The sequence below is a fragment of the Phallusia mammillata genome, chromosome 1, assembly GCF_965637545.1.
Source record: "Phallusia mammillata chromosome 1, kaPhaMamm4.hap1.1, whole genome shotgun sequence".
In the NCBI taxonomy this organism is placed as follows: Eukaryota; Metazoa; Chordata; class Ascidiacea; order Phlebobranchia; family Ascidiidae; genus Phallusia; species Phallusia mammillata.
This window is the reverse complement of record NC_137252.1, coordinates 25,039,869-25,054,605: the sequence shown is the minus strand read 5'-3', so window position 1 is coordinate 25,054,605 and position 14,737 is coordinate 25,039,869. Positions and strand designations below refer to the sequence as shown.

The window sequence follows — 14,737 nt, the reverse complement described above, 5'->3', positions numbered from 1 at the left end:
GAACAGGCTTCATGGTGACTCACCTAGCCGACTTACGCACATTTTAAAACTCTGCTGACTAATAAAGCTGCTCTGGCAAACATATAATTGGCCATTTTTACAAACACTGAACATCGACTCGCTATATTTAAGCCTTGGCTAAACATGTTCTGTGTGACTCCCGTTCAGTTCCAACATTTCTTGTTCAGGCAGCTACACAAATTTTAATTCTCTTAAATACTTTATCAGAAAAAAACGAAATGTTTAAAGTTTAAAATTTTGTCATTTTTCGATGGGTGTCACTTCGATTCTGGTGATTTTCAATCGCTTTGCTAGAAGATTGGACAGATTGAAGCTGCCTCAAGGCTTCCGTCAATTTTTCTTGTAAATGTTTTGCAACTTTTGGATTCCTGTGCAAAAGTATGACGAGATTTTTTGTTAACCAAAACTTTTACACAAAACAGGTTGTGATGTTTTTCCGGGGGCGTCCAAACTTGACGCATAAGTTGGACAGAAATTATTTGATAAAGCTAGTAACGCACCAAAACCACCAAAAAGGTTGGGTTCAACCCGATAAAAAAAAAAAAAAAACGAAATACATGCACAATTAAACTTACTTGTCTTGGTTCCGTTTGACTGATTCACGTAACTTTTTTACTCTTCCATTTAACTCCTTGATTTTTGAATCATTTTGAATTAGATGGGCACTGAGTTTTTTACGCTGCGAAGTCACACCCTTTTTTTCTATGCCAAATGGGTCGACGGGGTCAAGTTTTGGGATTTCCTTGTTCTTTTGTTTTCTTTTGTCCCCCAAAGTTTTGTTTAGGAAGTGAAAAACGGTTGGAGAGCGATGTTTGCTTGCCGTTAGGTGACGCCCTTTTTCCTCTTGTTTCTTTAATATGATTTGTCACTGGTTAGTGTTTCGTTTTAAGTTGGCTCAGCTTAAACACCTGGACGTTATAATCTAATAGGACCTTCAAACGCTTGATTAAATGGCAATGTACTTATTGCACGGTTTGTAATTAGTGTGGAAAGAAACGTTTTTACAACAACCTTCAAATCAGTAAATTCAACAACAAAAATGTTAAAGTCTGAATTAAAACATTTCTCATGCTAGCGAAAATACACCTGTTGTTTCTTCTCCTTGATGTTCATACAATGATCAAGTGACTTTCCCTGGGGTAGAACCACTACCGGCACTGGTTCCACTCGACCTTCACCTTCCTTCCCAAGTCCTTGACCTAACTTGTACCTACAGTAGACACCATGATTGTTACAAACATGTAAATATATACAAACAGTTTTATAACATTTGAATGTGGACAAAATTTTGTTTTGATTTAAAGTAAAAAAAATAAAATGGAATTGATAGTTTTCATGTTAAAAATAATGTTGTGACAAATAATAACAGAACTTTTAACATCGTCAAATTGTTTCTGTATAGTATAATGAGTCGAGTGAAAAACATACCCAAATTTCATCATAATCTTTGATCCTATACCTCTTGTGTGTTGCTCCCATGACCCAACTTTGTCCAAATCAATAGTCTTTCTGGCTAATGAAATGTTAGATCAGTTACATGATACTTTTACAGTAAAGAGTAAAATGGACCAACACATAAATTGGTTTGTTTTAACCAAGTGTGGAAGATGCCATACCAAGTTTTTTATTGTACACATATGAATATTTTGAGTATAAACTGGCCAAATTAAGTTGAGCATTAATGTAAGTTGATAAGTGCCAGAAAAAGAACTTTTTAAATAAATGCTTACAAAAAATGTGGTCATATTTAAATTGTCACATGAACGGCAGTACATCTGCCAAACAAAGCAATTTTTGCAACAAAAAAGGATCAGTAGCACACCTATCAAATTGGAATCACACCCAGCAACATCAAATCGATGTTTTGGTATGATAAAAAAATCCTCTTTTATAAGGTTGGCATAACATGTATAATGCCCTACCTCGTTTATCAACAAACCTGCTGTCATGGAAACGCCGTCAAGCAGTATGACATTATCATCATCATCAGAGTCACTACTGCTATCACAATGGTCATCAATTGGAACAATATCAGTAATACTCAGGGTGGTTGTCAACATTTTGTGAAGGAACCTGTGAAAAGAATGTAGACCTATGCAATACATACCCAAATATTTAGTAAAGAAACTGTTGTGCACATTTTTGATCCATAAGGGTAAATTTGCAAGGACTTGTGTTTGACATATATGACCAGGTTTCGTTAACCTTTTTCCAGGTAAAGTTAAAACAGAAATACAGTACACCCAGTATGATTAGGTTTGGGAAAAACTGGAGCTTCACATTGCTGGTGGTCTGCCCTACCATAAATATTAGAATTAAATCACATTTTAATTTTTAAACATTCAAAGTCATTCTCACTTGACCGTGTATTGGTGATCATCGAGACATTCAACCACAGATGCAAGATGCCACAAACCATCAGGATGTTTTGCTAAACAGGATGAATCTACCACAAAGTTTTTAAAGTCAGGTTCTTTGAAAAGGTGAAGGTCATACAGGCTAGCTGTGTGGCCATGAGAATATTTGCAACTTTCCTCTGTAAACCTGCAAATAATGTAGTGATATTACAACTTGTGTTAGCCTGTAACCAAATTAGTAAAAAATGTACCCAGATTAGGCCCAATAGAAAAAACAATGGCTGCCAAGAGCACACTTTAGATCACAGACTTATTAAACTAGAATTATAGGCCCTAAAGGGTTACTGAAGCTAGGTAAGATAAACAAGGTGCTATATTTGCCCAAATGATAACATGTCACCATAGGCGCCAAATTTGGTGGTGACATGTTACCTAAAAAAACCAAGAGTGTAACACATGTATTGTCATCCCTGAACATCCATTAAAACTTTGTGTCATTTGTGTTATAGAACAGCTACATTTAAATAAGTTTCAAAATGCACCCATATCAACACTGTGCAAGATAAATACTAAACATAGGTTTGCCCAAACTTCCTATCATATACAGAGTATGTAATTCATAGTGTACTTTTAATCTAACTACTACTCGTCCAAGACCTGTTAAAATTAATGGATATAGGGACCATTCTTTATTTGGGTTTGGTCTAAACCAAAGGTGGGCAACCTTTTTGCATGCGTGGGCCAAAAGGTTTAGGCTTTAGGGGCTTGTGGGGTAAATGTTAGGACTACAGGGTTGAACACAACAATCGACACCTATAAATGGCATACTATACAAGAAATCCAAATTTCAGCCAATTCTGACACTGTTTACAAACTCACCCATTTTAGGGGGCTAGCGGGGTAAATACTGGGGTTATCAACAAAAACAAAGTGGGATGCACATCTACATGAATATATCTACCATCTGTTTAAATTTCAGCCAAATCCATCAAACATTTGATGGAAAAACGAGTCGGACAAACTTTGGGTAAAAAACCCATTTTAGGGGGCGATCGGGGTAAATACTGGGGTTATCAACAAAAACAAAGTGGGATGCACATCTACATAACTATATCTACCATCTGTGTAAATTTCAGCCAAATCCATCAAACATTTGATGGAAAAACGAGTCGGACAAACTTTGGGGGGGAAATACCCATTTTAGGGGGCTAGCGGGGTAAATACTGGGGTTATCAACAAAAACAAACTGGGATGCACATCTACATAACTATATCTACCATCTGTGTAAATTTCAGCCAAATCCATCAAACATTTGATGGAAAAACGAGTCGGACAAACTTTGGGAAGAAAAAAAAAAGAAGAAAAAAAAGAAAAAACAAACAAACAATTCGAGTAATATCAATATGTGTCCCCTTCAGGGAAGGGGACCCATAATTACCTGCACTTTCCGTCTAAAAGATACGGACACAATCTCATAAGTTCTGACGTTGGATTAAGAAATAAAACTTTAACTTGTATGTCATCATTGTCCAGTGTTTCGATAACATTCATTATCATAGCGTTATGGTAACTTGTTCCTGACCAGTCTGTTGTAAATGGAGCTTGACATTTTGTGCCAGAAATATCATCACAGTTTTGAATTGTGTCAAGAAATTCCTCATTTAAATTGTCAATTTCGTTTGGAGAAAAGTTTTGAAACTTTTTTGTGGAGTCTTTACAAGTGCTTAAGGGTTGGATTTCAAGAACACATTTATCTTCATTTTTATCATTGTCCCCAATGTCAGCATAAAATTTGGCCATTTCGTCATCCAAACAATTTTCCTCTTTCCCATTCTTGAATGATGTTTTTTTCTGCACATGTTCAAAAATAAAATTAGTAATAAAAATTCCTTGAAATGTTTACAAGCTTGCAGTGGGAATTCAATAGATAGGTAGATGCCAGTGTTTTTTAAGGTGTTTTGGGGGACCGAAAGAAATTTCTCCAGCGGTTTCCCAAAATTGGACTATGGCTATTTTTTGGTATTTAAATGAAACACTTGCGGTCTCTTAAAACTACTTAGCGGTCACCCAAACCAAACCTTAAAAAAACCTGGGTAGATGCATATTTCAAAGCAACATGCTTTCAATCCATTCTATTGAGTATTTCATAATTAAATCAGGGATATTTAGGGCCTTCTAGTTTGCCAAAACACAGGTTTTAACAAGCGTATGATAGAGTTGTATCAGGCATTTTATAAACATCACCTATTATAAAAAAAGTGTATCTTGAGAAATTTACCTTCTAAAAAACCATAAAATTCACATTTGCCTTAAATGACTATTTTTAAACTTCAACCAATTGTCAATCATCATGATCAAATCCTATACCAACACATGTTTGTACCTGGTCATTATTATTGAGGGCTGATATGAGTTGACTTTTCTCATAAGACAACAAGCTCTCCTGAGTTAAGGATATTAACTCTTTCATGTCATTTTGTAGTTGAATTAGTTCTGGATCTGCTTGACCATGTGATAGTGCAAGTTCAACCTAAAAGTGACAAAACACAAAAACTGATTAATGGTGTGTTTTACCATTTTTTCAGGATCATGGTTGGTAAAAATCATTTTTAGCAGAAACATTTATTGACCTTTTTGAGGTTGAAAATTTGCAACATGCTTTAAATTTTTACTTAATAATATGGTATTAAAATTTTGACTATTGTCATAATTTCCCAGAAAAAAAACAAAAACAGTGTCAAACCTGATTAAGTTGAGCTTCATAAGACTTTAAAGTTGCTTTCAGGTCATCCATGTTATCAAAATTAAACCTTCATTTTTAATTAATTAAAACTTCAAAAGTTTTTCTACTCTTAATTAAAAAAAAAATATGCAGTAATTTTAAAAATCAGATGCAATATTTTGAAACAAAACAATGAATTGACCCAAAACTTGTAAAAGTTAAATAGTTGCAGTACACAAATGAAGTAGGTGCACAATTATACAATTTAGGTTAACAATTCTTAAACCCAGTGCTGTAGGGCATGAGTGCATAAGAACATATTTTCATGTGTTACAAAAAAATTTTGGAAAACTTTTTTATCAAGTCGCAAATTGCCACAACCCAAAAACTTAATCCAAACTATGGCAGGCCATATGCAACACAATTTGAAACAACAGTTGAGGGCCAAGCGAAATGCGACCAAGGGCCCTATTTGGCCCACAGGCCACAATTTGACCACCCCTGCTGTAGTTGTTGGTAATAAGTTTCGTAACAGAAGTGCAAAATCGCATGCAATTTAAGGTTTGAAATCAAAACAAAATTTAATTTACAGTGTTGAATTACAGTACACAAAAACACATCGAAAAAGTAAGTAAAGATTTTACAACATATTTTGCTATTACTGTGGACTGAGCAGTGATAAAACATCAAAAGGAGTGTTTGTTCCAGGCAAAAAATCATAAAAGTAGTATTGTTGGCACATCATACAAGGGTAAATATGAAACACATGTAAAGGTGCTTTTGCTCAACTGCCTAAAAACTTACACTTTTAAAAGACATACCTATGTTCCAGAATTGATTAAACAAGTAGAAAACTATTTTAACCCAAAAATGACACACATGTCAACAAAACACATAAAAGGCAAAACAGGACTGTTAACAGAGGTGCCAATTTCACAAATGAGGAAAAACTACCAAAAACATCAAATTTCAATAAAATTAAAATCCAAAATTAATGGACAGATTTTTTTAAATTTTTCAACAAAATTAATGGTCAAAAAGTTTTTTTAACAGACAAAAGCAGCAATTTGCTGGGTCTCATTCCTGATTCAGTAATACATAGAAAAACAGTGATTATAATGCATGATGAAAATAATACAATGAAATAACAAGAGATTAGTTGTTTTGAAACATTGGATACTTCCAAGTAGATAACATCAGTGGTGCATGGTAATGAAGAAAATATTAGGTTGCATTTTGAAAATGACATTGCACAATTACCAGCAAAGTTGAGGATTTTGGCAACTGAACAAAGTGAGTACTTGCACTGATAAGGAGTGAAGAATGTTGCAGTAGAAACACAGGAAAAAAACTAAAGTTGTTGTTTAACAGTATTAAGATATAAACACTATGTGTAAACTTTGATTCTTTAAGATTTTCTTCAAATTTAATATGGAATCAATCAAAGGAAATAGTTTGGGGAATTTCTGACATGGGATAGTAAGTGTGAGAAATGTTATTTTCTGTCACTTTAACAATGTTTATTCCAGATTGTTGATTTCCGAGTTGACAACCAATTGCAGAAGAAACCACAACCTGAATCTGCACATAAAAGTTTCGATATTAAGAACATAGGTTTTTAACCACCTGTCTACTTGTAAAAATAGATGTTATATTTATAGTAAGTGTTTGGAGTAGCATGACTTTGCAAGAAAATTAAATTTCAAAAAAAAATCTTAAAAGATTTTTTTCTTCTTTTTGATAAATATTGAACCTTGAACCTTAAGAGAGAAGAAACATTTGTAAAATACACCAACAAAGTACTGTTTTGGAATCCTTTAAACCAGTGTTTCTCAACCTTTTTTCTTGTACCGCCCCTTTTACGTGTTCGTTATTTATAAACGCCCCCCTCCCGTCAAAACTGACAAAAATAAATACGATTTTATTTCAATGCGATAATTAAGATGTTTAAGCACTTAATCATAAATATTCTCACGTTAACGCTCTGTGTATTGTGACATCAGAAACGTTTCGAATTCCATGTTTTACTTGCTCCCTTTTTAGCCCCCAGGGCCATATTTAAGATGTATAGGTCCTTTCTGCATAACACGTAAGGAAAGCCAACGCCAAGTGAAACACCAACGTTTTTATGTAACAAAGGGCAATTGAGATTGTTAACACTATTTGACGTTTTTGAAAACAGTCACTTTTATTCTTAGGGACCCTACTTGTGTACGTCAGCAGTAAACAAACCACACGTTCAATTGTGATGTCACAAAAACCGTTTATGACTTGCCTTTTACAATATTGGGTAATACGCAAGTAATCAATTCGCAGTACGGTTTAGTAGTGATTGTCTAACGAAGGGGTCACCAAACCTTTTTCACTGCAGGCCGGATAACATTAAAAATATCTTGCGAGGGCCACATAGGTTACGAGCCCTAAGGCGCGTCTTTCCGGGACCAACAAAAGTGCAATCTTTGTTAGATCGTGCTACTGTCAAATAGTAAAATTGTTTTGAAAATTAGAGAATCTCTTGTACAGGCAAAACTCATTCATTCTATCACAATAAACAATAGAAAGCCGTTTGTTCGCGCACAATAATGAAGGCATTGATAGTTTTAGTCTGTGATAAAACAAACAACTTTTGGATCATTTTGTGGGTTCTGTGAAACTAATATCCCGTTTCCATGGCCGTTGGTCCGATCGGACTTTTCCGTTATTTCAGTCCGATCGGACGCAATAAGGAATGACTCAGCATTTTTTTCAGTGTTTTCGCGGACCTCCTCGCGAGGAGGTCCGATCGGACCAACGGCCATGGAAACGGGATATAAGTGAACTTAGTCCTACATGTTGTTGCAGAAATACTTTTCCAGTAAATTAAATTTTAACGTTTAACTAAAACTTTAATTTTTCCAAGACATATATTAGGACGAAATACTCTGGTAGGCCGGATGAAATGACGTCGTAGTTTAGTGAACCCTGGTCTAACGGCTTAGTTAATGCGGCCGAGCGCCGATCATCAAAAATTGCGATGTGCGATGCTCGGCACCAAGTACTCGGGTTCTATCTCGGTTCGGCCAATCACAAATCAATTGCTACCAGCAAATTTTGCTATCAAAGCGCAGGCAAGCCCCGACAAATGACGAATTGTGATTGGTATAAAATGCATTGTGACATCACAGTCAAAAACATGCAGCAAACAAAGTACACAATACAGTGAATACTTTGTCAAATCTACTTTAACTGGTGGCAGATGGAAGAGATATGACAAAAATGACTTTGACATTTTGTTTTGTTTTACCTACTCCATCTTTTCCCAGCGCCACCCCAATCGCCCAATTATTCTCCAGCGCCCCCTTAGTGAGAGCAAATGCCCCCAGGGGGGCGCTGGCGCCCCCGTTGAGAACTGCTGCTTTAAACCATAGGTGGGCAACCTTTTTGCATGCGCGGGCCAAAAAGTAGTGATATATTGCGGCGGCGGGCCGCAACCATGAACATGCAATAACATAGCAGTACTAGGCAAAGTCAAACATTCAATGATTTTGTCTTTGTACGTAACAATGCCTCTTCTCAGTAATAAACTAATAACTCTCAACGTTTAATGTAACAACCCTTTGGTATAAAAATGGTATTTAACATATACATTCCGTCCGGCCGATCAAAATAAAATACTAGAAAAGTGGCTTTCTGATGTACTTCCATTTCATATATTTTATACGATATTTATCAATTTACTATACTATACTATACACAATTGTATCTACATATACGATTGTTTTTGCAAGCAAAAACGAATGGGTCCCCACACGTGTGTTTGTGCGGATTTACGGTAAACCTATGTTGCGGTTATTTTTAGATTCTTAAGGACAAATTTTTCACAAAGCATTAACTTAACTTTAAATGTTTTTGTCCGTATTCTTTTTGTACCATTCAAAAAAATCAATGAAAAAAGAACAGGGAAAATACTTTCAATTTAATCTTGCTTTGACCTTGATATTGTCGTTCAAGTTCAGTTTTTAAACACAAGTTTTACTAGAAAGCCCTTACTGTTACATTAGACACTATATAAAAAAAGTCGTTTGCTACAAAGGTATACATAACAACTTGTTTTTCACTTAACTTTGTTTCGCAAAAACGACCATTTAATGACCTTTTGACACTTTTTTAACAGCATGCAGTCCTTAGTGTTCAACAACACTGTTTAGCCTAATTTATACATGACGTTAGTACTAATTCTTAAATTGAAAAGAATTTAAAGAACATTTATCACGGCGTGAGAAAAAGTTAAGTTTATTTTTTCATATTTATGTTGATCAACGACGTTTTGCCTGACATAAACGAAACCGAACTACGTTTATCGAGTTTAAATTACGTCTTAGGTGTAAAACCTTCGGCAAAACTGAAAATGCGCATGATAACTCCATAAAACGACACAACATTTGCTGTACAAAGAACAGCTGATTTCTAATCATCCAAACGACCGTCTCGTAAAACGTCTGTCCGGACGTCAAGCCGGGAACTCCCGCTCTGCCGCTTTAATCGTAAACCAGTGAATTCCTCCCTTGGGACTTATATCTGACTGATAGCGTAAACATATTATGGGTTATAAAGGTAACTGGCAAAATTTTAAATACTAAACAAATACCCTGCTTAAACAATTGTTAAAATTTTTAAAAATTTCTGAACCATAGGGCTTGTATTTCTTGCCTAAAACTAAAACCGAATATTTCGGGGCTTAAATGGTGAAAAATTGGTAAATCCGAAAAAAAGATACAAAATTCTTTAAAAAACCTTACATTGCACCAAACAACAAAGCATGAAACTCCAAGATGCTGTACTTTAGTTAGTACAGCTGTTTTAACATTTTTACGTTTTGGGGGCCTGTGGGTGAACCGCTAGGTCAATCAGGGTCAAACTTCAGGAGGATCAAATTTGGATTTTTAACTAACATCTCTGTAAATTTGAATAAATTTAAAGCACTCTTTCTTGACTAAACGCGTCTCACAAACCAGCGTTTAAAATTTTTACGTTTTGGGGGCCTGTGGGTGAACCGCTGGATCAATCGGGGTCAAACTTCAGGAGGATCAAATTTGGATTTTTAACTAACATCTCTGTAAATTTGAATAAATTTAAAGCACTCTTTCTTGACTAAACGCGTCTCACAAACCAGCGTTTAAAATTTTTACGTTTTGGGGGCCTGTGGGTGAACCGCTGGATCAATCGGGGTCAAACTTCAGGAGGATCAAATTTGGATTTTTAACTAACATCTCTGTAAATTTGAATAAATTTAAAGCACTCTTTTTTGACCAAACGCGTCTCACAAACCAGCGTTAGACAGAAAAAAGAAAAAAGAAAAAAAGAAAAAAGAAAAAAAAATACGGACAAAAACAATATGTGTCCCCTTCAGGGAAGGGGACCCATAACTAGTCGCGGGCCGCTCAAAAGTTGCTCGCGGGCCGTAGGTTGCCCACCCCTGCTTTAAACCTATACTCTATTTGCTTATCACATTTTCATCTTACTGTGTGTTCAGTTCCATCTTCATTAGTTCTGCTCCATTCCCCACCAGCTTGACGATGGTAGTGGCCATGAAAAACTGTTTTTATTCCAGCATCAGCAAATTTGTTTAACAATAAAACCCGATCAGCTTTTTTGATGGAAAAATAATTGTCTTCTTCATCAACATTGTCCAGGAACAATGGGATGTGCATGAACAGAACTACATGCTTACATGAACTGTTTTTGGCTCTGCAAAAATATATGTCACATAGTGACCAAAATGTGTAGACTTCATTACATTGTAAAACACAGAAACATTAAATACCTAATGGACACAGATTTATTTATTTTTCAAATGGGTACAGTTTAAATGAAACATATCACTGTTTTTTGCACACTATCTGGGTAAAGACAAATCTAGTTAAATGCATAACCAAGTTTTAAATTTGCCATTATGCAAATGCTGTCCAACTCGTTGTTAACCAAAGTGCTAATTCACACTCCAGCACACAAGATGTACACAATGACACCTCATCAGAACCAGCTCAATACCCATACATGACAGAACAATTTGGAACTTTCACATACAAAACCACTTCTTAAGTTCTTATTGCAAGTATTTTTTGAAAACCAGGGGACTAACTAGATCAGGGGTGTCCAACCTTTTTGGCCAAAGGGCCACATGCGGTTTACGAATGATTGCGCGGGCCACTTGAGTGTTTACTGCTAATTTGTAATCTGTAAATGTATGTCCACATGCCCACGTTTCTCAGAATATACTGTTAGCGTTTCTTGCTTTTTGTTTCTTATTTGGCATAATCTATATCACTGCAGAGTGCGGAAGATATTTCACCGCTAAATGCGTTTTTGGCGAGTGTTTGATATCAGATGTACATCAATGAAGCAAGAAATATTACTGACTGACTCTAGAAGCAAGAGTAAGACTGTGACGTAACAATGCAGAAATTGTGATGCGTAACAATGTGCATTGTGATGTAATAAAAGTAACTTGAACAGTTGTGTAATACTCTATTGACAAAGAAATAAAGCAAACAATAAATGCCAATCCTCGGAATGTAAGATCGCCATAAATTGAGAAAGCATTAAAGTTCATAATATAAGTCATTTCGAAAAATATCGTGCGGGCCACTGAGAACCTTCCTGCGGGCCACATGTGACCCGCGGGCCACAGGTTGGACACCCCTGAACTAGATTATGTGGTTAGGCCGATTTTCTTCTTATATTACCATTTGGGATTCATAGCCCAGTACAATTAGTGATATAATGGGATTAACCAGTATGCAATTAAACAGAATTGTGTGCACATCCACCATATCTGGTCGCATGAGCTATATACATACACACAATACTTCATGTCTTACAGCTTATCACTAATTACAGATTTACATATCTTACTTTTGAAGAACAGAGGTGAACCAGGTTTCCTGAGCAGCTGATCTTTCTGGTGTTAATGAGTCATCAAACAAATATTGAGAATCGATAACAATGTAAAACACTCCCCCAACCCAAAATGTGTAATATTCATCTCCAAATTCCTGGTTGTAAATATCTCGTGTCTCATTGGTTGGAACATTGCCTACATCATGGTTGCCACTAGCAACAAATATTGGAATGTTCTTGTTAGTTCGAGAGAATGAAGCTTGAACTGATGCATATTGTTCATCTCGATACTGCTGGCCTAAAACAAAATTTTGTTGCTTTTTTGTTTGTTAATTACTACTGTTGTACTGTTTTGGGGTTTGATAACTATCATTAATATCACTGACTGCATTGCAGACAAATCAGGTTTGATTTATTTTTGCAGTTTGCCAAGAGGTGCAATTAACCATAGTAGGACAATATCAGTTGTCGGTTATATCAGATTATTTGTCACAATGATTATTTTGCAATTTTCTCAATCACTTATAGGTCAAGCTAAATATATTGTTGAAACTAAACATATCTCACCAAAACAAAAAACCTGATTTTACAACTATAAGTTAATTTATTCCTGGCAAAAAATTTTCCACAACAACATACAGGATAAATTTTATCCAATTTAATGAGAGCATCTCACATGGAAAAGTTTCATGGACAATTTATCAAGTTATTTATAAGACTAAAACAGCAAATTGTGCAAACAATCACCTTCTGTAGTTACTTGAAAATAATTAAAAGACCACCTCTTGCCACTGGACTCATGTTTATGCATCAAGTTTTTGCTAATACAATTGCAAAATCTGACATTACAAAAGATTGTAGAAATACTTTAAGGCCCTTCCACTGAAAATGCTTTGTGTCCCTTAAGCAATTAGTGATCCCAGTTTGGAAACTGATGTTCTAAATAGGACTTGTTGTTAACCGAGGTGATTTGCCACAAACTTATCTGCAGCAACAAAGATACTGAAAACAAATGTTTTTTTCAGAAATATATCAACACGCAGAAAAGAGAGCACAACATGATGTTAGACTGCTAAATGTTAACTCAGTGCTAACTAATGTGTGTTCGAAAAAGATTTAAACACAAAGGTGTAAACTGTCTGTGGCACAAGTGTTTGTCAGGCTGGTTGAAGTGTTTGCCATCATTATAAACAATTCAACCCTGCCTTGCATAAAAACATTTTACTGACAACTGTCACAATCGTCATCTATTTCTGGTGCTAATTTGTTGCTTGAAAAGTTATTGTTACTAAATAAGTTTTTGTATCCTGCTGTTCTTCAAAGTATGCTGAAGTGTCAACATTTTTTACTTATAATTATGATGATGTAAAAATAACTTGTTCTTCAAAAGAAAAAGCATTTGTGCAATTTAAAATCATGTAGTCAAAATGCTAGTTCGGTATTTAAAAGTTACCTGGAAAAGCATTTAAAATGTCACCACCAAGAAACACAAATTTGGGTAAAGGATCTAATTCATTGATTGCATTGACTGCTTCATTCATTAGTTCAATTTCTCGATCCCAGTTACTCCCTGCAATGTACACAAAAAAGAAACATGTTATCAGAACCTTTATTACAATAATCACTTAACAGAGTTTCACATTAGCTTAAGTACTTAAGTTTTTCGCGTACCTGTCTAATTTACACAAAATAGTGCAACCGTGAAAACAGAAAAACTATATTTAAAAAGTTGCTGATTGAAGACATACAACACAACTGAAACCACAAGCTCTGTTGGTTTTAATAGAACATTTGCTTTCTTGTAAAATTAGTATTATTAATGAATTATGTTCTTGTATAGCCCTTATGACAAGTCATATTTGTTGTTTATAATGCAGTGATTTAGAACTCAAACTATTCGCATACCATTTCCCTCTTGTTCAACTTGGTTAATCAATCCTGGTTGTGGATCAGCAGCAAATACAAAAGCATATGATCCTTTCCAAGACCCTTCTGTTTCTGTAAATTAATTGCACATTATATCCCAGCTAAAATATTGAACATGCAAGAAGTTTTGGGAACATATTTGAATAAAACAATTTAAACCATTTCAAAACCAAATCTTATTTATCTTCAAGAGAATGCTGAGTGCTGATGCAGTGGGTCAAAAGTTATATGGACCTATCCATCACAGTATCACATGAAAAAATTTGAAAAAGGTAAACCGCCTTATTCTTAACCAAACCAAAGAAACAAACTCCAAACCCACAGTATGGAATAGCAGGCTTAGCAGCACAAAACATAGGAAAACATTTAGCTGATGTTCAACTGACCTTCAGAATAATTTTCAACCAAATGATTTCTAGCCTTGATAAAACAACTTGTTGAAGCTGGTGGATTTGACATTATTACTTCACAACAAAAAATTGCAGCTACACATATTTGCAGCACTAAGTTTAAAGCAGAAACACTCATTTTGTGTCTACAAGACTACAGTACAAGCACCAAACTCTAACTAAACTACAATATGCAACTGTACATAGTAGTTCAAATAAAGAACATGCAAAAAAGAAACATCTAATTCCAACATGCAATCATTGCAAATTGTAATGCAATGTTAAAAAACAATTGTTTTTTCTGATTACAATTTAATCTAGTCTAGGCTATTCCAAAAACGAATTTGCATTGTATGTGCAATGTACAGGCTTCTGTAGTCATGATAATAAATTTACTTTGCAAAAATTGTACCATACTTTTTGATAATTAAATATTTTTATGT

The 14,737-nt window shown here is 35.0% G+C and overlaps 2 protein-coding genes across 2 annotated transcripts; both read right to left on the bottom strand.

Annotated features, from left to right (window-relative positions):
• Positions 1-163: 163 nt before the first annotated feature.
• On the bottom strand, positions 164-5,185 carry LOC145222324 (zinc finger CCCH-type with G patch domain-containing protein-like). Its single transcript, XM_080088424.1, has 9 exons — positions 5,122-5,185; positions 4,762-4,908; positions 3,817-4,229; positions 2,380-2,565; positions 1,961-2,094; positions 1,450-1,534; positions 1,108-1,231; positions 597-871; positions 164-389 (listed from the first exon to the last, which is right to left on the bottom strand). Exons 1-9 carry the CDS (start codon positions 5,170-5,172, stop codon positions 251-253), a joined length of 1,554 nt encoding a protein of 517 aa, XP_079944550.1. The 5' UTR covers positions 5,173-5,185; the 3' UTR covers positions 164-250.
• Positions 5,186-5,228: 43 nt separating this feature from the next.
• LOC145222330 (serine/threonine-protein phosphatase CPPED1-like) lies at positions 5,229-14,498 on the bottom strand. Its single transcript, XM_080088437.1, has 6 exons — positions 14,292-14,498; positions 13,885-13,977; positions 13,433-13,549; positions 11,995-12,277; positions 10,602-10,827; positions 5,229-6,681 (listed from the first exon to the last, which is right to left on the bottom strand). The coding sequence occupies exons 1-6, from the start codon at positions 14,431-14,433 to the stop codon at positions 6,538-6,540; spliced, it is 1,005 nt and encodes a 334-aa protein (XP_079944563.1). The 5' UTR covers positions 14,434-14,498; the 3' UTR covers positions 5,229-6,537.
• Between the last annotated feature and the right edge of the window lie 239 nt (positions 14,499-14,737).

What these genes read in the sequence shown, in the direction of transcription:
- LOC145222324 (XM_080088424.1), bottom strand. Translation starts at nt 5,172, where the DNA reads ATGGATGACCTGAAAGCAACTTTAAAGTCTTATGAAGCTCAACTTAAT. An exon ending in ATGAAGCTCAACTTAATCAG is followed by an intron (nt 4,909 to 5,121) that starts GTTTGACACTGT and finishes TGTCACTTTTAG; the next exon opens with GTTGAACTTGCACTATCACA. An exon ending in CGGCGTTTCCATGACAGCAG is followed by an intron (nt 1,535 to 1,960) that starts GTTTGTTGATAA and finishes ACATTTCATTAG; the next exon opens with CCAGAAAGACTATTGATTTG.
- LOC145222330 (XM_080088437.1), bottom strand. Translation starts at nt 14,433, where the DNA reads ATGAGTGTTTCTGCTTTAAACTTAGTGCTGCAAATATGTGTAGCTGCA. An exon ending in CATTTTAAATGCTTTTCCAG is followed by an intron (nt 12,278 to 13,432) that starts GTAACTTTTAAA and finishes ATTTTGTTTTAG; the next exon opens with GCCAGCAGTATCGAGATGAA. An exon ending in TTCACCTCTGTTCTTCAAAA is followed by an intron (nt 10,828 to 11,994) that starts GTAAGATATGTA and finishes ATATTTTTGCAG; the next exon opens with AGCCAAAAACAGTTCATGTA.